The sequence below is a fragment of the Taudactylus pleione genome, unplaced genomic scaffold, assembly GCF_031769625.1.
Source record: "Taudactylus pleione unplaced genomic scaffold, aTauple2 ptg000726l, whole genome shotgun sequence".
In the NCBI taxonomy this organism is placed as follows: Eukaryota; Metazoa; Chordata; class Amphibia; order Anura; family Myobatrachidae; genus Taudactylus; species Taudactylus pleione.
The window spans coordinates 6338192-6355452 of record NW_028285128.1 but is presented as its reverse complement, the minus strand read 5'-3'; the positions used below and the strand labels follow the sequence as shown (position 1 = coordinate 6355452).

The 17261-nt window shown below is 48.5% G+C and overlaps 1 protein-coding gene across 1 annotated transcript in view; it reads right to left on the bottom strand.

Annotated features, from left to right (window-relative positions):
* Positions 1–16980, bottom strand: part of IPPK (inositol-pentakisphosphate 2-kinase) — a 107875-nt gene extending 90895 nt beyond the window's left edge. Inside the window, exon 1 of the mRNA XM_088456895.1 lies at positions 16687–16980. Coding sequence (XP_088313021.1) covers positions 16687–16767 — 81 coding nt within the window. The 5' untranslated portion in view covers positions 16768–16980. The remainder of the gene's footprint in view (positions 1–16686) is intronic.
* Between the last annotated feature and the right edge of the window lie 281 nt (positions 16981–17261).

Genomic DNA, 17261 nt, shown 5'->3' with positions numbered 1-17261 from the left:
CCAGCCGGCCCTTTACTTATGACACAGGCGCACGCTTGGCACTACTTTGTTGATGCACGTGCGGCTACTGCGCACACAATTCACAAACACAGAAAATAATTTTTTTTTAGGTTTGGACTGGAGTGTACTTTCGGGGGTTACAGCACCCTTAACGGTCAAGCCAGCCGGCCCTTTACTTATGACACAGGCGCACGCTTGGCACTACTTTGTTGATGCACGTGCGGCTACTGCGCACACAATTCACAACCACAGAAAATAATTTTTTTTTGGTTTGGACTGGAGTGTACTTTCGGGGGTTACAGCACCCTTTAACGGTCAAGCCAGCCGGCCCTTTACTTATGACACAGGCGCACGCTTGGCACTACTTTGTTGATGCACGTGCGGCTACTGCGCACACAATTCACAAACACAGAAAATAATTTTTTTTTTGGTTTGGACTGGAGTGTACTTTCAGGGGTTACAGCACCCTTAACGGTCAAGCCAGCCGGCCCTTTACTTATGACACAGGCGCACGCTTGGCACTACTTTGTTGATGCACGTGCGGCTACTGCGCACACAATTCACAAACACAGAAAATAATTTTTTTTTTGGTTTGGACTGGAGTGTACTTTCGGGGGTTACAGCACCCTTAACGGTCAAGCCAGCCGGCCCTTTACTTATGACACAGGCGCACGCTTGGCACTACTTTGTTGATGCACGTGCGGCTACTGCGCACACAATTCACAAACACAGAAAATATATTATTTTTTTAGCACTTGGGGGGAGCACCCCTGATGGACAGAGCACCCCCTGGACAACACTACAGCACCCCTTTAGGACTGGGACACTGCACAGGACTTTGGAACTGACTGCACAACACAGTCCAGCCAGCCCCTATGGACTTTGAAGTAGTGGACACAGCCCCTATTAACAACAGCAGCACAGCACAACACAGCCAGCCCCTATGGACTTTGAAGTAGTGGACAACAGCAGCACTACACTACACTACACTACACAGCACTAACTCCCACCCTCCCTCTTCACTGTCCACAGCCGAGTGAGAAAATGGCGCCGACGCGGGTACCTTATATAGGATCCAAAACCCGCGAGACTCGGAAGGCGGGATGATGACGTTTTGCCTCGATGTCAGATCCGAGTCAGGCGGGAAAAGTCGAGCCTGACTCGGATCGGACTCGGATCGGGGGGGCTCGGATTTCAGAAATCCGAACCCGCTCACCCCTAGTTCAGATATTAATGCTTGTGCATAGATGAAATAATCAAACTGACTGAGGTACTAATTAAGTCACCTGTGCTTAAGTATGGATATCTAGAAAACCTTGACTGTTAGGGTGCCTTGATCTAGCCAATTACTTGATCTTGATCCACTGATCTAGCCAATTACGTTTGAAAAGAAGATCAGGGATATTTAGCACTCCGGCCTTCTTATTTTAAGCTTATTCTGTATAATGTATTCCACCCTCATAGCTGTGCATGGTTAATAATTCCTCTCATTGGGGGGAATTCAATTCAGCGCGATGGAGAATAGCTGCAGGAGGGAGCTCCCGCAGCTATTCAATTCAACGAGCTATGAATTCCTAATGATTTATACACCTTAAATGTCGCTATTTAGCGTTATAATTCGCACAAGAAATAATTGCTTTCCAGACTTGGATAGTGGTTCCAAAGCACAAAAAGATATTATTCACCAAAAAGCAGAGTTACACGCTGTGATCTAAATACAATTAGCGCAAACAAATTATACAATCACAAGGTACAGTCGAAAAACATACGCATGCGCTCTGGATCCAGATTCCCAGCATCAACAATGAAACCTCAGTCAACAGCAAAGAAAGATGACTATCAGATTCAGAGGGCTTGCTTATGTACTCTTACAGAGATAGGCAATACAATAGAACAAGTTGGCATAATCCCATTGGTTCTTCTGTTACAATATAAACTGACCTATGAACTGTATCGTAATAGTCCGGCCTCCAACAGCTCTTTGTGTCTATTTTCCCACCGAAGAACAAGTCTAAACTGGCTAATAAACATCACATTACAGAGTACATTTCAATGCCTAACTCTATGATCCATAATTTGCAGACACATGTTGCAATCTCCCTGTCGATGGATCCGGAGATCTGCAAATAAACAGTGGTTTAGAATAGCACCAAACACGGTCTGCTTATCATGTACTAAACCTGAGATCTTAAATACAGTCGCTTTATTACATACTTAATAATGAATAAAACCTTGAATATTAACCATAATGCTAGGGAACCTTTTTATGTAAGTGTGCAATGTGTAAGTGTAAGGATATTAAGAAAAGACGCTAGTTAGCGTTGTGCGTCTACGTATTTGTGAAGTACACCATGGTACGTGTTTTGCAGGATTGTCCATATATGTTTTAGTAAATGTATGTATTTATATAATGAGGACTTAACATTGTTCTATTGCATGGGAATCGCACGACGCTAAATAATAGCATTGCCGTATGTACGGATATTGTATGAGATTCGCTAACATGGCGTTGGGCGGCCATTCGCAAAATGGCGTCTTGTTGCCATTCGCAAAATGGCGTTGTGCAGATTTTAATTTTAACAGATTCTGTCTCAGCCAATTATCCGGCTTCGACAGAGCTGTTTGGGCGGGCACAGGATTTCTTCTTGCACCCCTCTGGGGATGCGAGGAGAAATCAGACAAAATTGCCGGTCTCGCAGTTGTTTGCCAGCTTAGCGCGCCCGGCACTTTAGTTGGAGAATGTCAGTTACAGCGCCTTCACAACCAGGTTAAGTCGCGAGAACCGTCATTCCCTGACTTACCTGCTTCCCGACAAGGCACACAGCGCATTGAATAGTTGCAGGAGCTCCCTCCAGCGGCTATTCATCATCGCACTGAATTGAATTCCCCCCATTTATATCTTTTTACGCTTCACTGTGTGACCGTCCCCATGATCTTTTTGCCAAGAGGGCCGCCCCCGAAAGACAGGGTTGGGCATTAAGCAGCCCTTCAGCTGTTGTGGAACTACATATCCCAGCATGCCTTGCCACTATTTTACTACCGGGGCATGCTGGGATGTGTAGTTCCACAACAGCTGAAGGGCCGCTTATTGGACCCCTGCCCCAAGGGATCATTTTAGTGATATTTAAGTTATTACTTAGGACAGAACAATCCAGGTTTTTTATCATTTGGATGTTCTCATCATAATATTGTGAAAATTAAATATCGGAGAGCTTCGCTTATCCTCTAATATGGGATAAGGTTTATAGCAGTAAGTTTGATATTAATGTCATTTATTTTTACTCGATTTATAATCTAATTCAACATTTTTGATTACTTAAAATCACATTGTATATCATGTTTTAAAAAAAATTAGATATATTACCTTTAAAGGTTCTTTTCCAGTGAGAATGTACTTATATAAAAGGAAGAAAAGTTTGTTTTTTTTAAGAAGTCTTTGATTTATGCTCTTAATTTATTCCTATGCGCTATTCATTATAAATACTTGTCTTAAATATAAAAAAATTGTCTGATTGGGGGAGGGTGGGTTAAGACTGGCACATTGTATGAAAGTTGAGTCTAGTTGTAGAATTGCCTCAGATTGCACCTCTTCCCTTATCACACAAATCTTACTCGCACATTAAAGCTGGGTACACACCTGGCAGATCTATCTGAACGACCATCATCTTCCAGGCAGCAGCGGGTCCCGCTGACAGGGAGACGGATCAGGGGCTCCCCTCCCTGCGGTTGCAAGTATTGCCCGTACACACTTGCCGATGGACAGATAGATCTGCAGATATTTCTGCCATCGGCTGTACAGCACAGCCGACGCGATATGTCTGAATGACATAGTTCACAGACATAGCTGGTACACACTGGCCGACGGGCACCAGATATATTGGCCGATCAATTGATCAACCAATATATCTGTCAGTGTGTACCCAGCTTAAGTGCAACATTTTAACTGTCCCCACTTTGTGCCCTTCAGTTGGTGTGAACCAAGATATTGACAGTAATTACATTTAAGAGACGTTATGACTGGTTTTAACGTCTTCCCATAACCACTACAGTAATAACTTTCAATATTGAAGCTCCAAATAACCCTTAAAATAAAATAAAAAATGTCTTTACTAGCAATATGATTGCACTTTGAGAAGGAGTGGTGCGCGAAGAATATATATCTAAACAAGAAGTGAGGGCCTGATTCAGCTTTGGAAATAGAGTGAGAAACAGCCCGTAACTGATCATCTTGGTGAAACCATGCTGCACTGCCGGTGGGACTGATGTAAAATGTGCAGAGAAATGTAGATTTGGGAGGAGTGTGTCCAAACAGACATCTAAATTGCAGTGTAAAAATAAAGCTGTGCAGTGTTTGTGGGCTACATGCAAAAGCAGCCAGTATTTACCCTGCATGCAAAATAATGTATGTATTTGCACCCCTTGCATTGCAACATGGTTTGTCCTGGTTCACAGTTACGTGCTCTTTCTCACGATTTCCAAAGCTGAATCAGGCCCCGAGTGCGTATAATTAGACAAACAGCATATCCCTCACACAGAATTCAGTAGAAGATATAGCAATGGACAGACATGACACACATGGCAGAAAACCAGATTTCAGGGGTCCCACTTCTCAGGAAAAAGATAATGAGTTACGATTCCGGGGGATTCTCTGTTGTCTACCTTATATGTGACGATTGGCAGAAGAAGGAAGCTGCCATACTGATCTCAAGCAGCCTACAGGTTAATCCAGATGAGCAGATACATCATTTTGGCAAGTACGCTAAAGGGTTCTCTTAACAATTATGCTTCAAATCAAGACCGGTCATTTTTCTCTAGATCAGAAAGATGTTTTAATGGAAGGGGACATTAACATTATTTTAAATAATACGGGAGCGAGCATTTGTAGTTTTCGTTCATCGTTTTGGGGCAAATACTGAACGATTTTTTCAGTATCGACCAGTGTGTACGCACCTTAAGGATAGAGACTCTCCTGTCACTTTAGACAAGAGATCGCAGACAAAAAAAAAAAAAATTTGAATCCCCCCCCCTCCCCAATGAGAGATCCAGTAACTAACTAGACACACGAACAACATAATTGTTACTGACAGTCTCCCTTTACCTGACAGATATCTGCAGATCGAGTGATCTACAGATTATGTTCATTCATACACACTGAATGGCCATAATCTGTATCTTGCTGCAGGTCCCGGTGATCAGGGGGGGGTGTCCCACCCCCCTCCCCGTGGCTGCCGCTGTGTGTGTATAGGCGGTCTGCAATTGCCGATGGACAGATATGTCCGCAGACATAACTGTCCATCGGCTGTGCAGCACAGCCAAAGCGATATGTCGGTGAACGTCGACGTTCACCAACATATCACGGGTACACACTGGCCGACGGGCAGCAGATATATTGGCCGATCAATTGATCGGCCAATGTATCAGTCAGTGTGTACCCAGCATTACAGTATACCAATATTTGGTTTGATGAACAGACTTAACTTACAAATAAGCATAAATCGCCTACATTCTCAATACACTATGCCTGAGGTTTTATTTTTCAGCCTATTTCTTCATATTTAAAACAGGAAACTCAATGCACGGAAATAGGCGGAAAAGTTTCTCCAATGAATGGCAGGCGGAAAGAAGTGCTAAATCTCCATTTTGGGGAGAAAATGTGGGGAAATTATCCGGAACCCTTTGGACAGAAAAAAAAAAAAAAAAAAACTCAGAACCGACCCCCCCCCCCCCCCCCCCCCCCGAAAAAAAAAAAAAAGACAGGTAATTTCTGGGTCGAAAATTTAAAAAGTGGGGGGACAAGGATAAAAACCAGCAAAATAGGTTTCTTGGGGGGCTGTTTGGATGGGACAGGTGTTTTTAGGATTGCAGGTGCATGCAGCAGGTGGATTTTTCAAATTTTTTTAAAAATTGCACTTTAGAGAGAAAAATATGCTAGCACCCATTTTCAAGTACCCCAAATTTCACTGGACTATTTATTTTCACCAAAAAATACTGTTTTAGATAATTCACCACTTTTACAAATAAGCTTCTAGAAAGCTTTTAACACAACTTAAGGACAAAGTACTTTTATTAGGGCTAATAGTACACACTTGTAATGATTTCCAGTGTCAGTCCATCCTATTTTGGGGTACAGACTGATTTCCCCATTCTATTCAGTACTTTCCGCCTGTTATGCATTCGCCTATTTGCGTTTTTCACCTTTTCGGGAACTGAATAAGTGCGAAACGCATAGAAGCGCATGCCGTAAATTCGCGTCTCAGATAGTCGAAAGCAGCGGAAAGTCCGGGAATTTCCGTGGCTGATTGAATACGGCCTATATATGAAACCATAATGCAACTACGGATGAATCCCATATGAAATACTTTTTTTAAAGAATATAACCAAATTAAATTATTTTTACCCAATCCCAATTCATTAATCAGTTATTGCAGCTCCAACTGCAGGGTGCAAAATAATGGACCGCTACCATGCAATGACAGGACAAATAAATTAATCTCAAGGGCGAGATCCCCTCTTCCACCTGTTGCCTGTATATACAGTGGTGTGCATATGAATAAGGACAAAGGAAGAATACATCCAGGGCTGTTCGTGATATTGGTGAAATCAGTAAATCTAGTGTTTCAAGTCTGCTTAAAACGCACAGCGGAAGTGGAACTATATAAATCAGCATAGGAGGGAAAATGCAGGGACAAGCTGTACAATACCATGACCTGAAACTATTGTTTGAAAAGAAGTAATTCCAGATAAAACAAGCAAGGACTTACAAGGAGCCTTATCAGCTGGAGGTGCACTTATTGATTCCACAGCAGATTTCTAGATGTGGAAAGAACTGCAAGAAATCCAATATATAATATGAGATATGGTAAGAACTTACCCTTGTTATCTCTATTTCTACGAAGTCCATAGGGTTCCACAGGATACCTTGGGGTATAGGTGTGACGTCAGTCGCAGGGCACCAAAGAGTTAAGCTTTCAGCCTCCCAGGATGCACTAGGTCCCCCTCCTATACCCCGCCCCCGGGCCAAGGCACCTCAGTTAGTTACCAAGCCATAGGCCGGAGGAGGAGAAGGAAGAGAGAGAACAAAGATCTGGACACATACAAGAATCACATTCTCACCAGAGGGAGACGGAAAACCGGTGACCAGAGCAAAGCCCATATGCAGCACAGGTGCGACAGGGCGGGAGTCCTGTGGAACCCTATGGACTTCGTAGAAATAGAGATAACAAGGGTAAGTTCTTACCATATCTCATATTTTCTACTTCAGGGTCCATAGGGTATCCACAGGATACCTTGGGGATGTCCCAAAGCAGTATCCTTTAAGGGTGGGGACGCTCCTGTGCAGAAAGGAGAATCCGCCGCCCGAAGGAAGCATCCTGAGAGGCGAAGGTGTCAAACCTGTAATACCTCACGAAGGTATGGACAGAAGACCACGTAGCAGCCTTGCAGATCTGAACTGCCGAGGCACCACGTCGAGCTGCCCACGAAGGACCCACAGACCTAGTGGAATGAGCCTTCAGAGAAGGAGGGACCGGTAGGCCTTCATGAAGATAAGCTTCAGAAATAGCCATACGGATCCAGGCTGCCAAAGTTTGCTTTGAAGCAGGCCAACCCTTTTTACAGAAGCCATAGAGGACAACAAAGCGTCCGACTTCCTAAACAAAGAAGTGCGGTCCACATAAGTCCTTAAGGCCCGCACAACATCCAAAGAGGCCTCACCCACGGAAAGACCCGGTGAGTTAAAGGCCGGAACAACTATTTCCTCGTTAACCTGAAACTGGGAAACAACTTTGGGAAGAAACTCGGGCCGAGTGCGGAGCACTGCCCTGTTCCCATGAAAAACCAAGAAAGGGGGTCTACAAGAAAGAGCCCCTAACTCAGAAACACGTCTGGCTGAAGCAACGGCCAGAAGGAAAACAGTCTTAGCTGTTAGCCATTTAATATCCACTGAGCCCAGTGGTTCAAACGGCGGTCCTTGGAGAGCCCTCAGGACCACAGCCAAATCCCAAGGCGCCACAGGTGGAACAAAGGGCGGCTGAATACGGAGAACATCTTGCATAAAGGTGCGCACATCCGGGATTGTAGCAATCCTACGGTGAAACCAGACAGATAGGGCCGAAACCTGTACCTTCAAAGAAGCAAGGCGAAGCCCATGATCTAGTCCCGCTTGCAGGAAGGCGAGAATCCGAGACAGACGAAACTCCCGCGGTGCATAACCTCTCGGTCGACACCACTGGAAGAACGTATGCCACACGCGATGGTATATCCTCGCGGAAGACGGTTTCCGAGCTCGTAACATGGTACGCACCACAGAGCTGGCAAACCCCCAGGACCTCAGCATGGCCGTCTCAACAGCCACGCCGCCAAAGACAGCCGAGTCAGGTCCGGGTGAAGACAAGGACCCTGAGACAGAAGGTCCGGTCGTAGCGGCAACCGCAGAGGACTGTCCACGGACAGACACTGAAGGTCTGAGAACCAGTGCCGTCTGGGCCACGCGGGAGCTATCAACAGGAGCGTCCCTCCTTCCTGTTTGAATTTCCGGATTACCCGTGGAAGAAGGGAGACCGGAGGGAACAGGTATGCGAACCTGAACGTCCACCGGACGGACAGAGCATCCACCAGAGACGCCCCTTCGTCTCTTGTGCGAGACCCGTACACCGGCAACTTGTTGTTGTGCCGGGACGCCATGAGGTCGATTTCTGGAAGACCCCACCTGTCCACCAGTAGTTGAAAAACGTCCGGGTGCAGGGACCATTCCCCTGATGAACGTCCTGGCGACTTAGAAAGTCCGCCTCCCAATTTAGCACTCCCGGGATGAAGACCGCTGATATGGCCGGAAGATTGCGCTCCGCCCAAACCAGGATCCGAGAGACCTCTACGAGAGCCGCCCGACTGCGAGTTCCTCCTTGCCTGTTTATGTAGGCCACGGTGGTAGCATTGTCCGACTGGACCTGCACCGGGTGACCCTGGAGAAACCGCTGTGCCTGCAGGAGAGCATTGAAGACCGCACGGAGTTCCAAGATATTTATTGGAAGCTCCGCTTCTGTCGGTGTCCACCTGCCCTGGAACAAGTGTGGACCCGAAACTGCTCCCCAGCCCCGAAGACTGGCGTCCGTTGTCAACAGGACCCAATTTGGAACCCAGAACGGACGTCCCTTGTTGAGGTGGGTCGTCTTTAACCACCACGCAAGGGACAGGCGAACCTCCGGGGTGAGCACAATCGTCTGGAACTTCAGAGACTGAGGCAGCCCGTTCCACTTGGACAGGATCAGGTGCTGCAGAGGTCTAGAGTGAAACTGGGCGTATTCCACCATGTCGAACACCGACACCATGGAGCCCAGTAACCTCATCATCGCCGAGTGTAAGGACACCCGGCGGCTGTGCAGACAACTGCGCACCCTTGACTGTAAAGCAGAGATCTTGTCCTCCGTCACGAAGATCCTTTGCTGTCCCGAGTCCAATAAGGCTCCAAGATGCAGAATCCTCCGAGACGGGATTAGAGTGGACTTCTGCCAGTTGATTAGCCAGCCGTGCCGTTGCAGCAGTGCAATGGTCAGGTCCAAGTGGTGTAACAGGAGCTCTGGAGATCCTGCCACCAATAACAGGTCGTCCAAGTACGGCAACAAGCGGACTCCTTGCAGCCGCAGAGAAGCCGCCATGACCGCCATAGCGTCCTGTATGTCCAATGACACCATGTAGTCCCCAGGTTCCAGCGCCAGAATGATGGACCGTAGGGTCTCCATCCGAAACTTCGGGACCCGCAAAGACTTGTTGAGTGCTTTGAGGTTGAGAATCGGACGATATGACCCATTGGGTTTCTGTACCAAAAATAGATTTGAATAGAAACCCTGGCCCCTCTGGGAGAATGGAACAGGCACTATAACTCCAGCCTGGAGCATAGTGTGCAATACCTTCCGCAGCTCCGTAGCCTTGTTCCGGTCTGATGGTAGACCCGTGGTGAAGAATCGAGCCGGGGGTCTGTGCCGGAAGGAGAGGGCGTACCCGTGAGAGACCACCTCCAGAACCCAAGTGTCTGTCGTAATGAACGACCAACACCGGGAGAACTGCAGCAGGCGGCCTCCCACCCTGGGATCCCCCAAGGGGAGACCCGGACCGTCAGGCCGCAGGCTTGTCATCTGGCTTGGGGGCCGGACGTCTGGTACTCCATGCCTGTTTCCGGGGCTTGACCGATTTCTTAGGGCCAGCCTGTCGAGGAAACGACTGTGGTTTGGGCCTGCCCTGGGCCCTAGATGACCGAAAGGACGATGGTCCAGAACCAGAAGGAGCAGCGGCCGACGGGAGACAAGCAGATTTGGCTGCCGCCAGCGTGGCCACAATCTTATCCAGATCCGGACCGAAGAGAACTTCTCCGGTAAACGGCAACGCTTCCAGACCTTTCTTGGATCTGCGTCCGCCTTCCAGGATCGCAGCCACAAGGTGCGACGAGCAGCTACCGCTGCTGAAGAAATTCTAGACACCAGAGTACTAATGTCTAGAGCCGCCTCGTTGATGTAGGTGGCCGAATCACGGAGATTGCCAATCAACTCCGCTTGTTCGGCCGGACAGTCGGATTCAAAAGAAGCCTCTAATGAATCCGCCCAGCGCTCCATCGCTCTGGCAACCCAGCAAATGGCCATAGCCGGCCGTGCTGCCCCCCCTGCAAGGGAATAAGCGGACTTCAGGTAGATTTCTACCTTGCGGTCCGTAGCATCCTTAAGGGAGGACATGGATGGCATCGGCAATGTGGCACTACGGACAAGACGGGTCACGTGAGAATCCACCTGTGGAGGGGATTCACACTTAGCAAAATAATTATCCGCGAACAGATAAGCCACCGCCAGGCGTCTCTGCGGCTGGTATCTTTTGCCAGGTTGTTTCCACGCCTCCTCTAAATGGTCCACCAACTGACCCGAAAGAGGAAAGACTGTGGCATCGCCCTTCACATCTTTGAAAAAGGCATACTTAGATTTAGCCGCTGGGGGAACTTCGTCCTCAATCACCAAGGCTGTGCGGACCGCCCGAATAAGTCCAGGAATATATACTTTGGACTTAGCATCAGCGTCCTTAGTATGGAAAGGTTCCTGATCGTAAGGATCCAGAATCTCCCCATCATCAGACGTCCCTTCGTCATCCTCATAAGGAGCGGACAGAGACGCCACCGGCCTTTTATGAGGCCGCATCACAGACTCCCCTTGCAACACATCCGACAAGTGCTGTAAAGAACTCGTCAGGGAGTTAACCCACGCTGGCTCCTGAGAACCCGGGAGCGGGGAAATAGGGAGACTGTGGGGTACCACCAATTGTCGTGGGAACCCCTGCATGGGTGACGACACCACAGACTGCTGGGACAAACCCATCGGAGTAAACGCGGGCTGCGGAGCTAACTGGCCCACTAAAGCTGTTAACGCCTGAGCGAAACAAGCCCAGGGCGGCTCCTGTACCGGTGCTGTAACCGTAATAGGCCGCGCCATGGACAAACACTGCCGGCAAAGGCCCTCCGCGCTACCCTCCCCCTCCGCTAACGGTACTTTGCACGTGGTACACTGTAGCCGGAGGGGAAAATCACTTTCAGACATGATGGCACCACGTATGTGACCTCTTTCACCAATTAAGTATTAAATAGGCGAGAGACCACCCTGCAGCACCGCACCGCAAGGGCTTTAGCAGAAAGAACAAGGACAGTAATAAAGCTGACAGTTTAGAGAAGAATAGTTACAGGCAGCGCTAGCACAGTCACATACAATGCAGAGAAATAACAATTCCTGCACTAACAGCGCTGATCACTCAACTACACAGACACAGGGCCTGGTAGGACACAGCGCTGCATACACAGACCTGAGCCACAGCGGAGGAGAGGTATGCGGGGGGACCCAGACCACGATGCTTCCTTCCAGACTTCCAGCAGCGTTCACCATGCGTTGCAGAGAAGATGGCCGCCGAGGAGCAGAGAGAAGCTGGCCTGGGGGAGGAGCGCTGACACAGGACCAGTCAGCACAGTGCAGAGAGGGCTGTGTGCAGCGGGGGAGGCGCCGGCTGTGAGACAGGGAAGGCGCGCTCCCCTGGCATGCATTTAACCCCTGGGACGCCGCAGCGCTACCGCTCTGCTGCGGTCCGCTGTCCCAGGGGGTAGTGGAAGCGCAGGTTGGTCGCCTGGCTCCACGCTGCAGCCAGTCCCCAGGGAGCCGCCTGCCTGGGGACTTAGGACCATGTGATCAGCGGGGACCCACCGCGGGACCCCGCTGCTTACCTCTGTCCCCCTTGAATCCGGCCATGGTCCGGAGCATCTGGGGTCACCGCTAGCTGTGACCCCAGACGCCCACCAGCATCCCCGGATCAGTACCGGCGTTCTGGTACCAGCGGGGTGTAGGGAAGACAGCATGGACGTCAGGACTGACTGTCCATGCTGTTCATCCAGATGTGCAGCCACAGCTGCATGAAGAAAAAGCTTCAGGGGCTCTTCTAGCCCCCACTCCAACAGGTGCACCCGACTCCGGCCGGGCACCAAACTAAACTGAGGTGCCTTGGCCCGGGGGCGGGGTATAGGAGGGGGACCTAGTGCATCCTGGGAGGCTGAAAGCTTAACTCTTTGGTGCCCTGCGACTGACGTCACACCTATACCCCAAGGTATCCTGTGGATACCCTATGGACCCTGAAGTAGAAATTAAAAAAAAAAAAAAAGCAATTCCTTACAATTAAAATGAAGTAAACTTGTGCAAAAAAAAAAGTTATTGCAGCTAGGTATGGCCACAACTACTTCAATTTAATCAATGCAGGGTACACACTAAACGATATGTACCCAGCGCGATCTCTCGTGCAGTGGGTCCTGGCATCGGCAAGCACGTACTCAGTTTTCGATGCCGGGAGCGACAGCAGAGGCCATGCTGCATTTGGCGGGAGCGTGCATCATCAGCAACATAGCGGGTACACACTGCCCAATTGAACAATATGTCGTCCGATCCACCAATCGGATGAAACGTCTAGTGTGTACCAGACTGAACATAAAATTTATTATTTTGTTTTTCTTATTCTTCTGGGAGGTATGCAGCACAGTCGGTGTAACGGTTAGCATTACTGCCTCACAGCACTGTGGTCGTGGGTTCAATTCCCACTACAGCCCTAACTGTGTGGAGTTTGCATATTCTCTCTGTGCTTGCGTGGGTTTCTTCCGGGTACTTCGGTTTCCTTCCACACTCCAAAAATATACTGGTAGGTTAATTGGCTCCCCACAAAATTTACCATAGTGTGTATGTGTGTGTACAGGAAAGGAATAGAGAGAGTGTAAGCTCCACTGGTACAGAGACTGATGTGAATGGCCAAATATTCTCTGTAAAGTGCTGCAGAATGTGTGCACTATATAAATAACTGGTAATAAATAAATCATTATCTTAACATGGTCACAAAGAAGGGAATTCAACTGAGCGCAATGAACGCCCAGAGCTATTAAATTGGCAGCGCTGTAAACCCGCGACTAGAGGATGCAAGCAGAAATCAGACAACTAGTGCCACGATGCTAGCTGCGGGCTAGCGCTCGGCAATTAAGTCGGAAACTGCAGTTTAAAGCGACTAAGGCCGTGATGGCGAACCTATGACACGCCGAGGCACTTTGACTGACACGCCTGTTGGTGTGGGGAAAACCTGAACATTTAGAGGCTGCCTGTGCTCTGCTCCAATCCCTGCTCCCTGCTTGTTGCGTGGATGCGTGGTGTCACCGCTGCCGCAAGATCTTAGTCACTAAGCCCTGGCCATTAGCCACGGCAAAATGCATTTCCCGACTTTAGTGCCGGGCGCAATGCAGGCAATTCAACAGCTCCGGGCACTCATCCCAGGGGGCTACATCGCCACACTGAGAGTTTGCTTCTCCCCATTATGTAGAGGGTCAGCGTTAGGATTAAATCTTACATACTGTAAGAACACTGACTGTCAACATGCACAATGTCGACATGATGATCATGTAGACATTCTGAATTACTATATTTTGTACCACATTCCTTTTCAGAAAGGCAGTTGGCTGGAACTTATAGGGTAGCAGTGTTCTACCCAGGATCAATTTCACAGGCACTCCACACAGCTTTTTTTTTTTTCTTTACATGCGCCCCGGCACTACCCTGCTCCGGAGATAGGTGGGCAACATCAGTCTTGTTGCGCTCAATTTACTGTGACAGGCAGTTACAGAAACCCTTCCTCCATCTCTAAGAGGTAGTGTGCAGTTTGTACAGTGGGAAAATTGCAGAGATGATAGTGTCTGAGTGTGCAGCACTGTGTTCCAGTCTGCATTGCTGGACACCATTATATCTATGTCCAGCCTGCAAGTGCGCAATATCTGTGCGAGCCTTTAAAAAAAAAAAAAATCTATTAACTTTAATTAAAATTGTAAATCTCAAGTTCACATCAATATAAGGATTTCAATATTTTTCATTATTGCAAAGTATTACACTGCACCCAACCGGCTACTTCTCAACGCCACCTGGCTAGCTAATTTTTCTGAGAAGAACACTAGGTAGAAGCTGTAAATTGATATGATTCAGGAGGGTTATTTGTTACAACACTAGCCCAGTTACTGCGCTCCTCCATGCTCTCCATGTTTTCGGGACTTTGGTGATTTTTACACCTAAATCCCAGGTCCAGCCCGGGACACTGAACACTGGTTTCAAGTAGTGCCAAAGAGGCTTGAAGCACGTTTACACCGCAGGCTGGACCCGGGATATTGCTGGGGCTTGGCGATGAGGTCATTTCCAAAAGCTTGAAATGCAGCTATCCCTATGCAGTGAACAGGACCCGGATTACCCATTCACACTGCACTATAAGCCGCATCCTTCTTGGACCAACCTGGGTAGCTAGCAGATATGAACTCCTGGGTCACTGGACCCAGGTTAAACCCTTTTACACCGAGCGACGACCCAGGTTAACCCGGCAATAACACATATTTCTGCGGCAGTGTAGAAGGGGTATAAGATTACTACTACATTCCTTGAGCCCTCACCTGGATATTTCCAGATACTGGCCAGGAATTTCATTACATGCAGTCTCCTAATAAAATGTTCTTGCTGCTGTGCTATATTGTCTGTCTACTTTTGACTACACTTACCTGCAGTATTAGTGGTACCTATATTCACTACCCAGTGATGAGATCAATGCTGTAATGTGATTTAAAGGTTATGGGAGAGTTATCAGCTGAAATCTGTAAGCTTACTTTAGCATAAAAGGTGCCTCTATAAAATTCTACACATGTTCCATACTTGCTACTTTCCTGAATTGTTCAGGTGAATCCCGATTTTCCTGGGGAGTAAGCCACCTTCCTGGATCCCTCCCACTTCCTAGTGAAGACAACGGAGCATTGGTGATGCGATTCGCTACCGTGACATCATGGCCCCACTACATAATGCAAACTGCAACGCGCAGCAGTGAGCAAGCCAATGAGTCGTCATCAAGCTTTGATAAAGCCTATAAGTATGACATACTCCCTGGTGCTACTTCTCCATGGCATGGGATTGAGGAGAACTCAAAGTTTCCATTTCATAAACATAGTTATGATGTCCAAATGTGAAATGTAATCAACACAGACATAACATAAAGCAGTAACCAAAAAACAGACATTCAAATCTAGTCACAGTCACCTAATATTTTACACATTACCACACTACCAGTATAAACATGTATATATCTTCAACTTTGTATAGAACAGCTGTCAGCTCTGATGACCGCATATGAATCATGAAGAACAAGACCCAGGCCTGTCCACCATACATGCAAATGATAAGAAATCTCCATGCTGTTCTACACCTAGTTCAGTGTGTGTGTATATATATATATATATATATATATATATATAGTTACACACATATACATACTGTAAGCAGAGTTATGTTAATTTCAGAGAAAGGGTGTAATGACTGCACCATCACCCACGCCCTGTGTACAGTGTAAGAACAACAGACCCTTAACACATACAAGATCAAGTGGAAAACACCACAAGACCCCCAACTATATGAGGGGAACAAAGTGCAATTACAGCCCCACCAATACACAGGGCAAGGGCAGCATAGCCCCACCATTACACAGGGGGCAGGGACACCACAGCCCCCAATACACAGGGGGGGCAGAGGGCAGGGACACCACAGCCCCCAATACATAGGGTGGACAGATAACAGTGGCAGTACAGCCCCCAACACTACAGAGGGACAGAGGAGTGACAGCACAGCCCCCAATACATAGGGTGGACAGATAACAGTGGCAGTACAGCCCCCAACACTACAGAGGGACAGAGGAGTGACAGCACAGCGCCCAATACATAGGGTGGACAGATAACAGTGGCAGTACAGCCCCAAATACTACAGAGGGACAGAGGAGTGACAGCACAGCCGCCAATACACATGATGGACAGATAACAGTGGCAGCACAGCCCCCAAAACTACAGAGGGACAGGAGAGTGACAGCACAGCCCCCAATACATAGGGGGGCAGAGGACAGTGTCAGCATTATCCCCAAGTACCTCACTGACATATCGCAGAGTGTAATGACAGAACAAGGCACACCCATATACCCCCTTCCCCTCCATTGGGGACAGCTCTGTGGGTGCATCGTAAGAGGAACACCAGGGTGACAGGGAACATTACCCGTGTGCAACGCCCGAAGCTGCGAGGGCTCAGTACGTACCACACGGCGATGAACCAGCCCACCCCCGGCCCCCCTCACCTGTGAGTGAGACACCACCAGGCTTTTGTTCCCCTCTCCGTGGTAGCTCCATTCATTCTCGTCCATTTTCTCCGCTTCCATCCCCGGAGCAGGTGCTGGATGCGGCCGTGTCGTCCGGTCGTGCAGCAGAGATCTGGGTCGGAGGGGAGCGGGAGAGAGCCCTGCTGGCCAGACGGGTGTCCGGTACTCGCTGCCGCCTTGCCGGTGTGTGAAACAGTGAGTACACCCCGGCCAGCAGCGAGATAGGCAACACTACTGCCCCACGTCACACCGCTCCGCCCACGCCACGCCCACTCATTGGGTCAGCGCCTGTGATTGGCAGGTGTACCAGGTTCATGACCATAGAGCTGAAGTGAGTGGAGCAACAGACAGAGCGAGCGACTGTGTTCATGGGTTGTTCGCTCGCTGGAGGTCTATCACCCCCTACAGAGTGACGTTGATAGGGAGCTAGCGGTATTGGTTATGTCCCTGATGTAAAGCTATTCTCAAGCATCTTTGCATTTCCGTTTGTGCTAACGCGCCCAGTCCTGCTGCGCTACTTATTGGAGTTGTCCAACGCAGCATCGGATAACGTG